The following is a 20,311-nucleotide window of genomic DNA, read 5'->3' on the forward strand; positions in this document are numbered from 1 at the left end:
GAGCACGCCAGTTGGTTATCTAATACCAGATGGTCAGCCCAGAAAACATATACAAGCAACATTATACAGTGATCAGGCTAAATTAATGTACCTAAAAACACATATGTATACACAAATGTGTATGTATGGAACAAATGAGAAAGGGGGACAGTAATTTGAAAGAGTAAGGAAGGGTATATGAGTGAGTTTGGGGAAGGAAAGGGAAGGGAGAAATGATGTAATTATAATTCTCCAAAACATTCCCTAGACTATCGTAGCAATCACCAACGGAGCGGCTTAACATTACACAAACATTTCCCTGGTTTGGAGCCTGAAGTCTGAAATGGTTCATGCCCTCTGAGCGCTTCAGGTAGAAGCATCCTGCTTTGATGAGTGCCTCTCCTAGCGTCACATCTCTGCAGGCAACCCTTCTCCTTGGTTGTAGATACTTCACTCTTATTTTTTCATCTCCCTCCGTCTCTCTCATCTCACAAAAGGGGCAGTGGGAGGAGGGACACAAGTTCAAAGCCTATATAGATTACGCAATGAAACCTTATCTTACCAAAACAAAAAAAGACTTGCTGGGGGATACAGTTTAGTGATGGAACATTGACCTAGCAATGTACACAGCCCTAATTCTGACCCCAGAAACAACCACAAAGAAAAACTATGTTGACTCTGTAACATTTTGGATAAAACATATAAATGTACCATGTGGTTTATTTTATTTGTTTTTTTGGGACAGGGTTTCTCTGTGTAATAGCTCTGACTGTCCTGGAACTATCTTTGTGGACCAGGTCTGCCTCTGCCTCCCGACTGCTGGTAAAAGGCCTGAGCCACTATTGTCCAATGATCCTACTTTTATTTTTAAGCATATAATGTTTTTTAAAGAACATTATTATTTATTTTATGTTCACATTTGTTTGTGTGAGGGTGTCAGATCCCCTAGAACTGGAGTTACAGATGTTGTGAGCTGCCATATGGGTAGTGGGAATTGAACCTGGGTCCTCTGGAAGAGCAGCCAGTGCTCTTAACTACTGAGAGCCATCTCTCTAGTTCTCCATATGGTTTTATAATGAAAGTAGATTTGTCAACATGGAGCTAGAAAGAACAATAAATGGGGTATGGCTCAGTGATGGAGCACTTGACAAACATGTGGGAGGTGTTATAATTTAGAAAAAAGCAGCACAAGAGAGAAAGACGCCATGCAACAGAGTTCATGTGGAGGGATTTTTATTAAGGAAAAGGGAACGTAAAAAGAGGGAAGGGGAAGGAGAGACCAGCCTTTGGAGACAGGATCAGCAAAAGAGAAGACAGGCAGAGAGAGAGAAAAGGAAGGGAGGAGAGAGGGGAGGAGGAGGAGAAGCAGAAGAGGGAGAGGAAGAGAGAGAAGGGGGAAAGAGGGTCAGGGCCCTTTAAAAAGGGAACACAGTTACACACAGTGACCCTGCAACAGGAGGTGCTCTAGTGGCTACAGCTGAGGTCATAGCCTATCAGAATCCCAGGGGCAGGCCAGAACAGATGCCTGAATATTAACAGGAGGTCCTAGGTTCTATCCCTGCATCATACCCACACCAGAAAAACAGACTGACTTTATCCACTAACATTCCACAAATCTTACAAATAAAAAAGTACAATGAAACAATTAAACAAATACCGTAAACTAAATAAAAAACAAAGAATGAAAAAACAGGTACTATTTGTTCCCACATTAAAATATTACAACAGCAGGTTTTTGGTTTTTTTTAGTATTTGCATTCCACTTTGATTTTAATATTTTTGAAAAAAACAGGCATTTATTATAAAAATTTAGCCATCCCATTTATCAGTAAAATTTTAACTTAGATGCAACAAAAATTTGGTAATAACTTAAATATTTAAAAATTATTCAACACCACTATGGAACTATTTATTATTAATATACTTTAAAATTCCAATAAAAAAGTAAACAATGTATGGTTTTATTAATAAATAGTGCAAAAGCATCAGTGATAACTGTTTAAACATTAATTTTCTTTGAACAGCCATTGTCTTGGTTTAAGTTTGTGCATAGTGGTCTCTATGGCATTGCAAATAAACACATGAAAATACTTCATATTTTCATGCACAGGTATTATTAGTCTGTAATACTGTTTACAAATTATTATGGATAAGTTAAACTCTACAATAATACACATTTGGATAGCCACAATTATATGAGTAGTAATGAAGAAACAGCCTATGTCTAATATACTTAGATGTCAGGTTGTAATATTTAATGTTCCTATAACATAATTCCTCATTTCCATTCAAGGATACATTTCTATGCATGTAGACTCTCAAATGAGAGCTGAGGAATACGTTCTTTGACCATAATAACAAACTCACACAAAAGACAGTATTTGTCCTCCTTTAAGGAAGCAATACATTTGTTCATAATCTTTCTCTCCAAGCATCGTTTTCCATATGACTAATGAGAATGCTGACTAGCCCAACCCCAAAGTTCAGTCTTCCAGAGAAACTTAGAAAGTTAAAAAAGAGTCACTCATTTTATATATATATAAAAGTCAAATTCTAGCAACACTAATGCTAAAAATGACATCAATTAAATTTCCTTTCTTGGATGTCCCCTCGGCCTCATGTCCCCACTCTTCAATTATATTTCTTAGCATTCATAAAGTATATTATTTCTATGAATTTTCTATTGTTTATAGATTTATTTTCCTTAAGTAAAATGAAGTTTGAATAGTACAGTCTGTGGTGTGGTAACATCAGCAACAGCCAGTTCTTGTCCATCAACGAGTCCCAATTCTAAAATAGGAAAGAGTGTCATTAGCACAAACAAAAATAAATAAGTACCTCAACAAAAAGAATATATTCATACACACAAATTATAATAGTTGTATAGTTCAGATATGTCTCAAAATCCAATTCTTTTTTAAAGAGATAAAATTTTATTTCTTGGAGTTTTATATTTTTTCTATTAAAATAAAGAACCATAAATTCTATTACTTTTATAGTATAAGTAATAATGACTTGGTCATATTTAATTAAGTGCAAATATAATTTCAAAGCCAATTTTGGGCTACAAACAAGTTCAACACCAGCTAAAGCAAAAGCAAGGCATCCTATCTCCAAACACCAAAGGCTTAGGAGAAAGCAATAATGAGACACCTTCCTAAAAAGTCAAGTGTTACTGATTGTGAACCCTGGTACTGGGGAGAGACAGACATACATGGGGAGAGAGGGAGAGAGGGAGGAAGGGAGAGAAGGGGAGAGAGAGAGAAAGAGAGCAAGAGCACGCACAGACATTTGCTACTACTAAAAAAGGAAACTATTAATATATACATTTGCTTAAAATACCTTTTAACGTCTTGGAAAGATTGGGCCTTGTTCGTTCTTCAATAGATGTTACTGACTGGAAAACAATATTTTAATGTATAGCACATTAAGAAAAAAATACAATTTCCTTAAAAAATGTAAAACTGAAGACTACTGACCTGTAAGTAAAGTGTCCTGTTCTTCCCCTCTAATGTGGCTGTGATAGCTGGAGACTTCATTTGCCTAAATAAAGTAGCAAACATTTTATTGAAAGAAATAATTCTTGCTCATTTTAAAATTTAAATGATTTTTACAATAACAAAGACTCTGAACACTTACAGAGAAGCACTATTGGTCAGATAGTCTAAAACCTCTTGTAGTTTAGCTGACGGGGAAAACTGAATGTTCTGCGGAAGCTGGCTACATGCGGGACAATTTTCCTGCAGACATAAAAGAATAGAGGGACACAAACTAATGTCAGTCTTTTTTCTAAGAAAAGATATAGAAATAAAATTGTTTAACATCATGCATATTGGAATATTTTCTGCTTTAAAGTCTGTTTTTGTAATATAGAATTCCCTCTAAATTATTTTGCTTTACATTATTTATTTAAGCTAACCAACAAAAAATACATATGATTAGCTTTAGTAGCTCAGAACATGAATATTTACCTTCATATTCCTAGCTAATAATATATAAAAGCAAGGGCTGAACAGTGAAAACATTTCCATTAGTTTAACACTACTAACCTTTCTCTCTGCTTCAAATGTGTATGTGTACAGTCCATCTACATCATTGAACACCAAGTAATTATTAAGGGGAACATAAGCACTGTAATGAAAAAAATGTTGATGTTTATCTAATTGAGCAAGGTTTTAACATGGAGCTATATTCAAGTTAAAAATAAAACTCTTGTTTTACCTTGTGGCTATCTTAAAAACCTCAGTGGCACACACAGCTAGAGAGAAAATAAAGGCATTTTAACTCAGCAAAAATTAAATACTTTGAAAGTGAGTGATAAATCAGATAAATTTCTATAGAAAAAAAATAGATGTTAAAATACATAATTTTAAAAACACAGGAAAGAACAAGTTTTATATTTATTTTACATAATCCAGCAATGCACCTTTTCCTTCATCTTTCTTAGATGAATGAAAATCTAGGCCTATGAGTAAAAAGACATGCTAAGATGTCCCTTTACTGTGATAATGATACAAGATATACAGAGGATACAGTAACATATTTGGTTTGGGTAACACACCCAAGAAGATATCAAATTCCTAGAACACAAGTAACTACTAAAATGTCAATTTAGATATTAAGTCAAATATCAAAGCAAAAAGTAAAACTGAGAAAATCTTTTTTGCTTTACCTGCGATGACTGCATTTGTAGAAGCTACTGCAGGAATAATTCGTTTTACTACCCCTGAAAAAATTCACAAAATAAAAAATGGTCATTTCTTTTCTTTTTGTTTCTTTCAAGATTTATTTTCAATTATGTGTGGGGGCATGAGTACGTGTGTCTGCACGTATGTACACACATACATGCATATGCAGGTATGTTAACATGTGAGTGTAGGGGTCCTTAGAGTCCAAAAGAGTCTATTTGATCCCCAGAAGTTAGAGGTAGAAGCAGTTGTGGATAATAAGAATTCTTGACAGCTAAGTCATCTTTCTAGCTCTGTTTAAATAAACAGTCACCTTAAGTTAAAGTAATAGAATTAAATCATTTAAAGCCTGATTGTTAAATCCCATTTTCTGAAACTTGATATTTCAGGCTTTCAAATCAAGAAATGAAATTAGGCACAGCCAGTCTCAGTGACATGTGCCTATTCCCAGCACTTGGGAAGCTGGAGCAGAAGAACCATGAGTTTGAGGCCAGTCTGTGCTACACAGAAAAATGCTATCTCAAAGCAAACAAATGAACCCCCCCCCAAAAAAAACCCTAAAATCCTAAAAAGCTTAAACATAAACTATCTTCTTTCACATTCCCAGTATTCTATAGTGTGTTGGAAATATTAAGTATAATAGTATTGAAATAGTCTTTGTAGTTTTACATGAAGATAAAGAAGTAACACAGCAGTGTTTCCTTATACTCCAGGGACAGCGTGAAAGTGTGAACAGTAAATATTATTTAATGTTGCTGACATGGTGAAGCTAGTCACACCATCCTTGTTCTAAACAGAAGGAAAGCAAGGCTGAGAAACTAAATGTCACATCCACACTATCCCTAGTATACATGTAGGAATAGGTTGGGCCCACACATGCCCATCCCACATTAGTCTTATATACTGATACACTGTACTAGAGTCTGAAAAGCCTGAATAGGTGTAAAGAAAAAGTTGCCTAATTATTTTTGATATAGTTAGCTAGTTCAAGTCATTCTATTCACAAAATACCACAATTTAAAAAACCAACTTTTAAAAAGTATCTTTTACACTACAGTCCCAACCACACAAAATTCGACACACAGTTCTCATTTTGACTATGATTTGCACGCCATGGTCATCTAAGTAATGAACAAACCATCTCCTATAGTACAAAGAAAGACTGTCTTCTAACTGCACTTGAATTGCTTGCTCTAGAAGAAACCACATGATCCTGGAGGGTGAAGAAGCACTGCAAGATGTGTCCCCAGCGCTTCAGCAGGAGGAGCACAAGGCAGGCTGGTGGAGGGAAAGGTGAGAAAACAGGCAGTAGGCATGAACTGAACTTTCAAGTGACAATACTAGAATATGCGTAAATAAAAGGAAATAATCACAGAAGAGAAATGACAAACTTGCAAAAAGAACACAAAGCACTTTCTAGAGAATTTAGTAAAACTCCAGAAGGGATGAACTAAAATGGGGCTGGAACACTAGCCACCAAGGCTGAGCAGGAAGACTGCTCATTGTGAGTCCACGTTAGAGGAGACACATTCAGGGACTGTAACTGATTCAGCACTCAGGACAGAACACCCAGGCTTCTGTAGAGCATCTAAAAAAATCTTTCATGGCTTCCTTGTAAAGACAGGGAAGAAGTCTGAGAGACCCAAGAAGACTTGATAACTGATCGAGACAAATCTAAAAGGCTGCTAAGACCCTAGGCAATCTCCAGAACCAATATACAAATTCAATAAACAATCCTAGAATTCTAGAATTCTGTGAGAGAAGAGGAATGAGGATGGAGAAAAGGGGAAGAGAAGGCCTAGCAACTGCATTGGTGAAAAGATATGCAGATTTTAATGAATAGCAACATCAAAGAATGGAAATAGAACATCAATACAAACAACAAATGATAGCAACACATCGGCTCTCCTTTAGGACTGTACCCATCTTCAAAGATAAGGCTAACCCTAAAATGCTGCACTCAGGCCTAGAAGATCCAAGGATGGATAATTGGATGCTGGTCAGGGAAGAACACCAAAACTTGAATCCTGTGACACTGAGGAAACAGGAAGACTTGCAAGTGGTAAAAATTACAAATGTGGAGAAAATGCAATTGCTGTGCTCAACAGTTAGAAACTACGAGTAGAAGAGGAATTAGGGACTGGAGAGATGGCTCATAGTTAAGAGCACTTACTGCTCTTCCAGAAGACCCCAGTTCAGTTCTCAGTACCCACATGAAGCCCACATTTTTCTGTAACTTCATCCAGGGGATCCAATGTCTTCTTCTGTCCTCTGCGGGCACCAAGCATGCACAAAATGCATGTACATACAAGCAGGCAAAACACTCTTAACATAAAAATTTAAAAATAAAATAAAAAGCAACTAGATTGTGTAAGATACTGGACAAAACTCAAACCAAACAAGACATAGATTCCTGCTTAAAATATAGAACTTTTGACTGCTCCCAGAAGGGAATGATTTTCCCTTTAGTGAAAGATGAAGTAAACAGACTTTGAAGCCAGGTCTCTTCCAATTGTGTGTAAGTACCTGTTGGTCATACCATTCAGTCCCCACTAGCTGAGAAGTACCCATTCTGCTAAACTCAGTTCCCTCCTACCTCGGGTAACTGGGAAACTATCACTTCCATAGTTCCTTAATGAACTTCAAATGGATGGCAATCTCTAAACACTCTCTAGTCAAGCATCCTCCCCACAGAGCATCCCCACCAATCCCACAATCACGACGGTTCACTAACTCACCTTGAGTGAGTCTATAGGTAACACCTCTAATATTATACTGTGATGCTCTCTCTACAGACTTTTGGAAAATCCACTGAATATGTTCAGGGTCATCTCCATCTAATGGAACCCCATCTGTTTTGGGGGAGACAGACATATATAACCATAAGGCAATTTTTATATGAATGTCAAAATGAATAATATATTACTTTCTAAAGTCTAGACTGTTAAAGTACCTCCAAAAGGCTGCTCTTTAGGCCACTGCAACATCCTTACATACTCAATACAGTGTTCTGGGAGCCTGGGCATAGATGCAATGGTGCACATGGGGAAATTGACCTAAAAAACAATTTGTCTTTCTTAGTAAAATTTAAATAATGAGTTATTTTAAAATGCAATGTCCAGGTCTGCTTTAGTTCATAACATTTATTTCAACTCTTATATAACAAAACACTATAAAACCTTCAAACTGCTATACTAATAAGAGGGAATCAGCACCTTTACGTTGAGCTGCCTATAAAGAGACACATTCATTCTACATTTTTGGAGCATATTCACCCAAGTTCTTTTGGCAATGAGAAGAAAAATATTAAATAAATTCTGAAATGTGAATGATTTTGTTTTACCTGTGTTTAAAATGAAGGTATAATACATATCAACACAAAAGCACAATCAGAATTAAATCAATTATAAGTTAATACTCAGGGCTGCTACCATTTATAAATCAAATTGTAACTATTTTTTAAAATGAGTATGTAGATTAAAGAAACCATCCTTGAAAAGATCGCTCTTAATCCTATTTTTCAATTTTCATTACATTTATTTTGCATGTATGTGTGTAGGAGCACATGCTACAATATATATGTGAAGGTCAGAAGGAAACTTACGACTCTCCCCTTCCACCATGAACTCAGTACGTTTATCTGCTGGGCCATCTCTCACCAGTCCTTTTCCTAGTACTTTTGTTCTCTAAAATAATTACAGTAGACCTTCCTTATTCAAGAAAGGTATGTCCTAAGACCCCAACAAATGTCTGAACCCTAGGGACACACACTATATCTTAAGATAAAGTTCAGCATATAAATTAGGAACAATAAGAGATTAAAATAACATTAATAAAAAAGAATTCAGAGACTAGAGAAAGAATGTTAACCCCTCTTGCAGAGGAGCACCCACATCAGGTGACTCACAACTCCGGGGACCTAACGCTTCCAGTTTCTTAATGCACCTGCACCCATGTGTACACATGTATTCACCGAAATAAACAATTAAAATTAAATCTAAAAGTATATTGTGACAGTGCAAGATGATTCAAAATTTCACATTACCCAGAAATGGATGCAACTTAAAAAGTTGGGGGAGGGCAATTTTAATCTAATAAATCATTTATTTCTGGAATTTTGCTTTGATATTTGCAGTCTACAGGTAGCTAGAACCATGGACAATAAAACTACAGATTAATTGCAGGTATACAGGGGAAAAAAACAGAATATAATTTATCCCGAATAACTTTGTAATTTCTCTTAAACAAAACATTAAGGGACTAGAAAGACAGTTAAGAGTGTATAGTCCTCTTTCTGAAGACCTGGGCTTGGTTCCCAGTGCCCACATTAGGCAGCTCATACCAACCTACCAGCTACAGAGGAATCTGTCAACTTTGACCTTCAGGGACACTGCATTCACATACCTACATACTCACACATATACATAGACATAATCAAAACAAAATAAAAAACCCTGCCAAGTATGAAACCATAAAAATAAGACCATCTTGATAGATAGTGTCTTCTCTCACAGTAGACTGTCATACTTTATTCTTCTTAGTAAATTTTGTTTAGATTTTGCTTTTGTTTTGATGCTGGTGTGCACAAGTTTAAGCCCATGCCCTCATTATGGCAAATACTAACCTATACCCGTAGGCCTTAGCATATCTTTAAATATATGTTTATCCGCAATACAAACACCAGACACTGACTAAATGTAATAACCAGCACTAATTACAGCCCCAGATACTAAGAAAGAAATGCAGTTTTTCTGCTGACCTGCGGTGGATAAAGTTCCAGGGTGCACTCAACACAAGCAGTCATTCCAGGTAAAATCACCCGGGCATTTCCTTTAAAGCCTTCGGTCCCTCCATCTATCAAAGGGACAATGGAGCTTGGATCCAACACACCATCTTCGTAATTTAGAAGAGATATCTAGGAAAAGGTTTTAAAGGGTTTAAAGAAGGGTACAGGAAATGGGGGTAAAAGCAGCAGCATGCTTCCAACAAATTCTAGGAATCAGTTTGGGACTCAGCAACATATCAGAATGAAGAAATTATTCCTAAGGATAAATATTTCTCACTGAAAACCAATGACAGGCAATAACAGTGGTATATCTACTTAATTTAAAATTAAACAAATTCTTATTTTACAAATATATGACAATTTTGCTTTGGGCTATGTCAAAAGCAACAGCAAAGATCTTTAAACAATGCCAACACTGAAGAGTTTACCAGCATTCCATTGATCCATCTTCTGGCTATGATAGAGTCCAGGCCACATACAATAATATGAAATTCTATGAGGAAAAAAAAAATCCATGTAATTTTTGATCCAGTCTCACTACATAGTCCTAGGCTGGTCTAACATCCTCTTCCTTCAGCCTCCCTACTGCTGGCCCCACCACATCCGCTAAGTCTAGTGCTTACAAATGCACTGCTGTAACAGTGGTTTGACACCAGCCCATGGACTGTATCTGATCCATCTCCAGACAACAACAGAACTCTCCGCCTTCCATCCAACTTTGCTGTGTCTCCAAAACTGCTTTGAACACAGTTTATCAATTTAAACAAAAGCAGTTATGCAAAGTAATTCACTATGTAAGAAAAAAACAAAACTAATTTTATTAGAATCTGCCCACCCTCCTAATCCTTCAGTAATTCTTATTCAAGTAAACAGCTAGTGACATCTACTAAGAATCAGGACAGTGGTATTTCAGTTAGCCAACAAGCTTACTCAAAACACCACAGAGAGAAACCAACTATGAAAGGACACTCCAGCAACCAGAATGGGGGAAAAAAAAAACCACAACAAACTGTAAGAATTAACAAGAATTTCGTTTCAAGTGGACAACTTACGTCGGTAGAAAGTATCATTAAAATCTTGAATCTTGTTGAAATGTCTGAATCCATGTAAAGGAACTTAAGTTGCCAAGTTTCAAATTTCTGAAGTAATGTTAACAATGCCATAAAAAAGTATCTATCAATGTGGAATTCAAGAAATCTGATATGAATATAAACCTACTTTCTGACAAAAATATTTTAAATTATTCTTATGCATGTATTTGTATGCCACAGTGCACAAATTAAGGCAGGTCTGTCTCTCCTGTTTGTCTGTCTTCTCTCTCTCTCTCTCTCTTTCACACACACACACACACACACACACACACACACACACACACACAATGTTATGGCATTTTTGTGAACTTGTTTCATTTTGCTTTACTTTGGCATTTTTTGCATTATTGGTCTTTTACTTATTTGATTTATATTTTAGTGGGGGTTAGATGGGGTCTTTTTTTTAAAGAGAAAAAAGACAAAGTTGAGTGGATAGGGGTGGGAAGCACTTGGGAGAGGAGAAAAACATGATGAAAATATATTGAGAGAAAAAAATTCTTTTCAATAAAAAACAGACTATCAAAAAATGTCAAACTACTGGAGCCTTATATAAAAACTATACAGAGAATTCCGATAGCTTTTTTAGTTGTTAGTACAGATGGGTTTGTTGGGTTTTAAGAGGTCTGGGGGCCTTGAAGTAAAGTGCGGATATTTTCCGCCCCTCATAAAATTCAGCTGGAGGTCTTTTTTTCACCCAATCAGCAACTACTGGTCATCATCCTGTATTTGCAGGCTACTCATGAATCCTGTTCTATTAGCTGTGAGAATCAGTCAGTCATCGTACCTAACATTTTAAAAACGTAAGAACTGCACACCTTCAATCTCAGGACTTGGGAGGCAGGCCAGCCTGGTGTACACAGGAAATTCCAGGACAGCCAGGGCTACATAAAAAGACCATCTCAAAAATAAAAAAAAAAGACAAACATTGTACAAAATATGTTTGTTTAATTTTTCTAATAAAGGAACTTCTAATACAAATGATACTGCTCTAAATTATGTCCATGTTTTTAACAGAAACACGAAAGAGGTACAGCTTCTCTGTATGGCCTTTACAGCTTCTGTAAATGTTATTCTGAAGTAAATCTGTATGAAATTGGAAATAAAGGCTTCTTTGTAAGGAAACCGAATTACAAGGGAGGATATTTACGTTCTATGTAGCCCCACTGTTGAGACCTGGGAAATCTGTTTTATAGACATCCATCCAGGACAGACTATCTTGGGCCGCATCCTGGTTTCCCAGTTGCCACTCCTCCACTGCTTCCTGTTTTTTCTTCAACCTAGTTTCCAGTGTGCATTAGGTCCCTGCTTGCCCACCATTTAAATGGAATAGAGTTCTGAATGAGTGACGGTTAGAAATAAGTTGATTTTTTTTTTAATGCATGCATTTCTAAGTATAAAAGTCTAGAGAAGAACTCTCTCTGTTGAAAGGATACGGGACCACATTGCAGTTAGGAACTCGGTCATTTAGGAATTCTGCAGCAACTTCAGCCTTGGGTCTTCCAACATCTTTAGGCCTACAGAAAATATTACATTAAATTGTCATCCATAGCCAAGCAGTGGGGGCTCATGCCTTTAAACTCAATAATCAGGAGGCAGAGGGAGGGGAATCTCTTTGACTACGAGGTCAGCCTTGTCTACAGAGGGAGTTCCAGGACAGTCAGGGCTACACAGAGAAACCCTGTCACAATTTAAAAAAAAATCATCTAGCTTATCATCCATAATATGAATTTAGATGGTCTACATAATTAGCTTCCAAACATAAACAATTTACAACATACTTAGAAAAAATATTTTAACTACATATCTTTATTTTTTTTAATTACATGTATTTCTATCTGCACGTGAGTATGTATATGTGAGGGCAGATGTCTGTGGAGGCTACAGTTGGCCCAGACTCCCTGGAGCTGGAATTATAGGCAGATGTGAACTACCTGACATTGTTGCTAAGAACTGAACCTAAGTCCTCTGCAGGGACAATATGTGCTCGTAAATGATAAGCCAACTTTCCATCAACCCCTAAGGATTTTTATACAAGCAATAAATTAAATACAGAGTTATTAAACCCTTGCTGATAGTCCCAATATGACAAGTCTAATTGTATTTCTAAACTGAAAATATAAACTATTGAAGAGTAGGGTCCGACCCCCAGGCAAAGTATAACAGTGTGTTTAGTGGCCACTTTCAACCATGACAATTCCTAATATAAAAATATCCTAGACCCAGATCCTTCCAAGTATACTGCCTGAATCCCAGAATCTCGATGGTTTGGTTTTCTAGGACAGAAATCTCACTCTATAACTTGGGATAGCCCCAAGGTTATTACAAACTCCAACTAATCCTCTTGCTCCAGCCTCCCAAATGCTGGAATTACAATTGGAAGTCACCGGCCTGCTTTACTGTTTTTTTATGCTGGTCTTAGTAAAATATACACAAAGAGATTCACTCTTTGAAAGGAAGAACCCCCTAGGTATCACCTTCATCCTGCGTGTCCTACTTCAATAGGAATCAGAGGTCCCTAAAGCATGGTGGGGTTTGTTATTTCCTGTTTGTTTTGAGACAGATATTACTATGTAGCCCAGGCTGGCCCAGATCCTCCTATCTCAGCTTCCTGAGTGTTAAGATTATAGGTATGCAGCATTAGGCCCAGCTCCTTTAACCTTGTTTTAAAAGAAAGAATAAATTTCAAAGACATTATCAACATTTTTAAGAAACTAGTCTGGAAGCATCACTTTTTGACAATAACTAGATGTTAAGTACAAAGGGACAAACATGAATATTTTCTTTTTATTATTTCCTCATAGTGCTCATGGAAATGAGTTACCCTTCATATGTAAGAGTTAGTGCTTAATTAGAACTTCCTATAACACATTTGTACTCCTAGACATTGAACCCTTACTAATTTCCTTCATACCCAGCAGTCCAAATATTTTTTAAAAAGTAAAAATAACAAATCAAAATTTTATTTTATTTAAAATTAGAATTTTAAAGGAGACATTTTTCTCTTCTTCAATAGAGAATTATTCTTTTCCCTTTTGAAGTTGCCAACAATTTTATTCTTGTCCTTACTTGCATAAAAAAGGACTAAAAATCAGAAATCTTGATTTGAGTACCACATTCAAGCACTCTGCAGACAGTTCTTCACATATGGAAGAGGAAAACAGTGGAGTGCCAAGATTCTTCTAAATGTATTTTTGTGCTTTTACAAGTCTCACACACAAAAAAAACTCCAGTGTGGTTTTAGTGAAGACTGTTACAAAATTTACAGGATCAGGAACTAATCAACTGCTGCCAACTAAAACAGTGTCATAAATAGAATGGCAAGTCACCCTTCCTGGCACCATGCCCAAATTAGTTACCTCTGTTACTGTAATCAGGGTAGTTACAAAGTAAAGGAGTGGCTTGTTATCAATAACCAATCATCTTGGTCTATTTTATATTAATATATTAAAAACTTGTCAGAATGGAAAAGGCACACAAAATGCATACATGTGCTTATAAAACAATCATCCTCCAAATACTCAGAATATAGTTTCGAATATTTACCTAAAATGTGAAAGTTTTGCAATGTACAAAAATTCAAATGTTTATCAGAACTTTTAAAATATCAAAACTTACCTAAATAAAAACTGCCTATTTAGATTGGAAACATCTATAGTATCCATGTCTATAACATGAATCTGTCTGAAACCAGACAATGCCTGTGGAAAGAAAAACAATCTAATTAGGCAAGGGTTTCCTTTCTTTTAAAACATAACAAAAATATATGTCCCAGGGCTGGAGAGATGGCTCAGCGATTAAGAGCATTGCCTGCTCTTCCAAAGGTCCTGAGTTCAATTCCCAGCAACCACATGGTGGCTCACAACCATCTGTAATGAGATCTGGTGCCCTCTTCTGGCCTGCAGACATACACACAGAAAGAATATTGTATACACAATAAATAAATAAATATTTAAAAATATATATGTCCCAAATCCATACATTTACAGTAATAAATTCTATATAATTGCATTCTTTGGCTTAAAATAAAGTCTATACAATGCATAGAATGCATGAATATTGTCAAAGGCCAAAAATGCACAAGCATTCAGGTTTAAAACATCTATGAAAACTCACAAAGATAGCTTTCCATCTGCTGCCCTCTCTGCCTAGAACCTTTCCTTCTCAGTGTTCTAGCACACTCCTCAGTCCCCACTCAAACTGCACCTTCTGAAAACGCTGCCCTTCACCACCAGCTGCCTACTCACTCTTCCTTCTCCATCCATTTACTACCATCTGACATTTTTCTCTTTCTCTCTCTCTCTCATTTTCTCCAACAAAAATATGACTCCCATAAATAATCACTTGTCTATATCACTCCATTTGAGTTTTTAATCACCTAAATGGTGCTTGCCATTTACAAGAAGAGGCTCAATAAGCATTTGATTAATCAGTGATATAAATGTCATTGTCTCCCTTTTAGACTTTTTAGAATGAGCCCTTAGGGGGCTTACAGTCAATGAAAAGGAAGAAGAAAAAAATTATCCTTGTCTTCTATGCTTACATTTAATACAAGCAAAATAACAAATTATAAAGTAAAGGCCTACATTCTGTGTATGAGCGTAAAAGATCAGAATATTGCAAATTAATAACAGAACTACTCCCTGATGTTGCTTGACGAATAATCCTCAGATCTAATCTTTAATGACAGTAATTTAAAAGTCAGTATCCACTGCAACAGTAAATCATGGTTTCAAAATGAAAAAGTTAAGCTTTAACGGACTTGTTCATGCCTAACGCCTGAACAAAAAAACATGGCCAGCTCCACAAACTCTTCCCTTCTATAAGTTTTACAGTTTCACACTGCTGGTATAAGTCTGAGAGGGTGCTACCATTTTGGAACACTACACTATTCCATACATACTGTTATTTATTTCAGTAAGACTTATCTCCCCAAATTTCGAATTCACTGCAGACAGAGATCACAGTGGCCTACAATCCCCACAGAACTAACACAGGCACTAAACAGAGTGAGCTATTTCATTTTAAAACTTTGGTAGGAGCAATACTACTGTTTCCTAGCAAATTAGTGTAGCTGTCAGGGCTGAAGACATGGCTTAGCAGTTAAGAGCACTTACTGCTCCTGCAGAGGACCTGGGTTTGGTGGATCACAAGTTTCTGTAATTCCAGTTTCAGTGTGACACCCTCTTCTGACCTCCCTGGGCAGCAAGTACCATGTGGTATACATACATGTATGCAAATCACTTATAAATGTAAATAATAAACCTTGTAAGTAAGTAAATTTAATTCTTGGCAGGTTATTGGTGTCCTGTCTCTGGCTAGAAGCTGCTTAATCTTCTAGTTATCCACCTTCTACACAGTGAGAAGCCAGGCATACAGCTGCCCTACATTAATTCTCTCCTTCCTCAAGCTGTTAAACAGACAGAAACTTCTACAAAGCTACTTCATGGTGATAAGAACTCTAAGAACGCAATTACATCACAACTATTTATTTCTAAACAGTAGAAAGAAATAGATTTAGTAAAGGCTCAGCTATCCCAAATCTTGGCATTCACTATCATATGGTCATCAAGAACAACCTTCTTAAGACATGCAATACTTCAGTGAAAAAGAAAGAACTGATGACCTGAATTAGATTCTAAGAACCTCACTACAATCCAGGAGAAAAACTGAGTCTTTTAATTTTGCTGCACTTCAATATGCCCTTTTGGATAAAATGACACAAAATATCACCTAACTGGATTATTTGGAAAATCAAAAGAAATGATAAATTATTTGAGATTACACATTAAAAGATGAACTACTCTGTTATTTACTTCAATGAAATAAAATTAGCATTAGGCAAAAGGAAGCAACAACAAAAAAGAGCAGAGAAGAAAAAATGACTTTAAGCCTCTCAGAGTTCCAAAGTAACATTACGTACTTTAATTACTGTATAGAACCTGGCCTGCTAAACTTACCCAATAAGTGTACAAGGAAAAATTAACAATCATGATATGAAGGCATTTCTCATATGACAAAAAAGTAAGAGGACTTACTCATCTCTAAGAGAACAGTATGTTATATGTGATATATTACCAGGTTTTTCAGGAGCTCGCATCCTAAGCCACCAGCTCCAATGACTAGAACTTTGCATGTATCTAACAAGAACTGGAGCGACTGCAAAGAAGGAAAGGCACATTAGACGCTAGGCGAGCACTACAGGACCCACGAACAAGGCAACAAGCCACATGATAGGTGTTAATGTAGGCATAAAAAGGGCATTTATCTATAAGAAACACACCTGGCATATCATCAATTACTTCAAATTATAAAAGAGATGTAATTACAAATTTTGAAAGCCTAATGATTTCATAGTTTCGATCTTAACACTTAAAGTTGACTATATGAAATTAAAAGCGTACTTCTAACCAGAAAACGTACCTCTGGGGCTACACGACTCAACAGATAAAAGAGCACTTGTTGCTCCTGCAGAGGGTCCAGGTTTGGTTTCCAGCACGTATGTGGTGGCTCACAACCATCCATAACTCAAGTTCCAGAGTATGGAGGGCCCTCTACTGACCTTTGAGTGAGCACTTGGCGAACAGTGCACATACGTACGTGAAGGCAAAACTACTCAGATCATAAAATAAAAATAAATCTAAGAAAAATTTTAAAAACTACCCCTAGTTATTTTTATCTTTTTTTCAATGGTTGATTTATCATTTCATAGGTAATGTAACAACCTTACTACAGTATTTTCTATTTTCCTTCGCCCATTCTTTATGTTTTTTTAATTTTTAAATTTTAGGGAAGATATCAATTACTTAACTAATTTTTCTCAAAACAAAAAAAAATATGTAAATGTCAAAACCAGAAGATAAAGGGACATCAGTGTTTGAAGATCTAAAAAGAAAAAACGAGGTAAGAGTAGTTACAGTTTCCTTTGAACAATGAATAAAACTTATAAAATGGTAGAAATTCAGGAAATTCCAAATCAGCAGAAAAACAACTTAGAAAAATTGCTTAAGAGAAGTGACAGTCTTAAGCTAGTGTACAGAAACACTTTCAAAGTACAAGAAAATACGATTTAACTGTATTATCCAAAGAAAGAATTAATACTAAGCATTCTGCTCACCATTAAAGGATGAAAGGGATCCATTTACACAAGCTACTGAGCCAAATTCAAGAGTTTACACAACAACTTAATGAGTAATTTTTCTATTTCAAAATCTCTTCATGGACACAAAAGACATAAAACACACTATATAGAGTAAGTTTTCTTCCTACTTCGTAGTAAGAAACAAATTTTTATCTAATTAAATATCTGCTTTAAGCCAAAGTTCAAAATATATATTATACTGAAAGCACGTTTTTAACATTCAGTTAATTATAGTCAATGTTAAGTAAAGATTTCCAACTAAAATACCTAAGTAAGTATACCTTAGTATTATAAGAATTAATTTACCATAGTAGTGCTACAAAAGGGAAAATGTATCTTAGGAATACTTTTAAACTAGAATTTTAAGCATACCAGAATATGAAATCATCAAGTTATTCTACTCTTGAAAATTTTAAACTTACATGAAAAATGTAAAAATGCATAACTAGTCATTTACATAAAGTCAATCGTAAAGATTTAGTTCAATACTCACAATAACTTAATTTCACAAAACAGCTTTAGTGATTTGAATTCCAGCAAATTAAAAAGGAAGCATTTTATTATTTTTGAAATATAAAACTATTAGAGCAGTTATTTAAAAATAAATGTTTCTCACTTCAGTGCTGGGTTCGAAATCAGGGTGTGTGAAGGGTCCAGATCGCTCGAGGAACTTCTTTACATGGTTCCAGCGACCTTCCCAGTCTCCAGTGTCCCCACACCCACCATCAACAGCCATTCTGCATAGAACACAGTAAATTCCGCTGCAAAGATCAGTATGAAAAAGCCACGCCTACAACTATTAGGTCTCCCCAGATGTAAACATAATCACATCAGACCTGCTCAAACAAAAAGGAAAACTGAGCTGTGGTTATAGTTTCCCAATTTTGGCTCTTCTGTTACAAAAAAGCACTTTTTACCTACTTGACTAAATAAGCCAGTCTCTTCCTAGCTTCCTCAGCACCCAAAGATCAAAGTGAGAAAAGGACTTCCCTCTGTGTGGTATTTACAGTCACTGTGAAAGTCCACAATCTGTTCCTTCAGTACACTTGGGTAGGGAGTCAGCAGATGAAGAGGGTGCGGGAAACTTTGAGAACTATGCTGCTTCAAATCTAATACTATCTGTGGCTCCTCCCAAATTGGACAGGTGCGATCTACAAAACATTTTGGATAAAAGCAACTCTCAACATTTCTTTTCCTTAGAGGTTCCAGGATGTTTTTTAAAGTCCTCTGTTAATACTGTCACTACATACACAAAATGTTTAGGTTAAAATTATACCACAGTTAGATAGCATTACCATCAAGAAATCTTTGAGACTATGCAACAAAATAAAGTGGACTCCTCTTTAAAAACACGTGCACTTTATAATTATAGATTCATGTTTGGTTGTGATAACTTTCCTGTAACTGTGCAATTTCTACCCTCAAATATATTAGTGATATCAAATTTTTACAAAAAAAGATCAACACGTATTGCATAGTTGGGTTTCATTCCACAACCAAGCACATCCTAACCTTGAGAACATTACTCAACTGTCAGAGACCTCAACAGTAGATTGCAGCTACTTCTGATGGTCATGAGATAAAGATACAACTACAATGAGGACTTAGGACTGCTCTTGGCATACAGCAAGCATGCAAACTTTGCCATTTCATGCAAAAAAGGGGGGGAGGGGGAATTAGAAAGTGGGAAAGAAATGTGAACTTTTGCATTTGAAATTCAACCATGAGGGAAACATGGGAAAGACCAAAGTACTACTGAGAAGTGACACAGAAATTATGAATTCACCACACCCACTACAGGAGTATTTTTTTTCCCTGCCACAGAGGGAGGGGAACCATGTAGGATTGGTCATATGAAAAGAACTATAAATCTGTGGCATCAAGAAAATAAGTAACTGATACAGGTTGTGGGATAAATGAGCGAGCAAGTGCTGGGGTCGACATACCCTGTAAGACCCAATTGCTTTGCAAAACTGACACGTTTTAACACAATTCTTGACGCACAGTGTTCATAAAAAGTTTATAATGTGTATTAAGGACCCAAAACAGGCCTCGCGTCCATTTAGATTTAAATTGGATTCACTTGCCACAAGGTCCCAGCTCTAACAATTTGGGTTGGAGGAAGAGGGGGCCACCGGGCGGCTTTTGCAGGAGCACAACCGGGGAGCGACCGGTCGGTGGCCCGGGATGGGGACAGGGTCAGGGGTGAGGCCGCGCGGCCTGCTCCGGGTGCCCCCCTCCCAGACCCCGGGCCCGCTGCGGCTGGTCCCCTAGGCCTGGGGTTGAAGGGAGGCGGGGGTCTCCGGAGAGGACCCCGGCCTCCCGGCAGCACTAACTTCTCAGCCAGCAGCTCCTCTATTCTCCTTCTTTTCTTCTCCCTAAAAGAAAGAGAGAATAAAAGAAGGGTCAGCATCAAGCTCCACAGAGGGCGCCGCAAGGGTATGGGGGGGACGAGGGGACGGGGCGGGGGTTGGGGAGTCCCCGGGTGGCAGCGGTGACCGCCCACTGCCGCGCTCACTCACAAACCAGCCCAACCCGGCGCTCCGGCAAAACCACGACACTTACGGCTCCTCGCCATCCGCCATATTGTTCCCCGCCTCTTCCCAGGGGCCTTCGCGGCGGGTGGACC

At 36.9% G+C, this 20,311-nt stretch overlaps 1 protein-coding gene across 2 annotated transcripts; it reads right to left on the reverse strand.

Moving 5' to 3' along the window:
• Window positions 1-1,918: 1,918 nt before the first annotated feature.
• Window positions 1,919-20,311, reverse strand: Uba3 (ubiquitin like modifier activating enzyme 3). Of its 2 annotated transcripts, XM_050149335.1 has the most exons (18): window positions 20,248-20,311; window positions 20,019-20,060; window positions 18,299-18,419; window positions 16,620-16,700; window positions 14,160-14,242; window positions 11,978-12,058; window positions 10,506-10,549; window positions 9,882-9,946; window positions 9,427-9,582; window positions 7,621-7,723; window positions 7,406-7,519; window positions 4,652-4,705; window positions 4,201-4,237; window positions 4,029-4,110; window positions 3,619-3,719; window positions 3,459-3,522; window positions 3,322-3,376; window positions 1,919-2,769 (listed from the first exon to the last, which is right to left on the reverse strand). In XM_050149335.1, the coding sequence occupies exons 1-18, from the start codon at window positions 20,265-20,267 to the stop codon at window positions 2,684-2,686; spliced, it is 1,389 nt and encodes a 462-aa protein (XP_050005292.1). In that variant the 5' UTR covers window positions 20,268-20,311; the 3' UTR covers window positions 1,919-2,683. The 2 variants fall into 2 exon arrangements, with proteins under 2 accessions (XP_050005292.1, XP_050005293.1); XM_050149336.1 differs by lacking the exon at window positions 20,019-20,060 and having other exon boundaries at window positions 20,248-20,283.

Source organism: Alexandromys fortis, unplaced genomic scaffold (genome assembly GCF_014885135.2).
Source record: "Alexandromys fortis isolate MF-2015 unplaced genomic scaffold, M_Fortis_MF-2015_v1.1 scaffold_48, whole genome shotgun sequence".
NCBI lineage: Eukaryota > Metazoa > Chordata > Mammalia > Rodentia > Cricetidae > Alexandromys > Alexandromys fortis.

Coding starts and splice junctions, on each gene's coding strand:
- Uba3 (XM_050149335.1), bottom strand. CDS start 20,267: ATGGCGGATGGCGAGGAGCC. Junction 3,720..4,028: donor CATTTGAAGCAGAGAGAAAG/GTTAGTAGTGTT, acceptor TTATGTCTGCAG/GAAAATTGTCCCGCATGTAG. Junction 3,377..3,458: donor ACAGGACACTTTACTTACAG/GTCAGTAGTCTT, acceptor ATTGTTTTCCAG/TCAGTAACATCTATTGAAGA.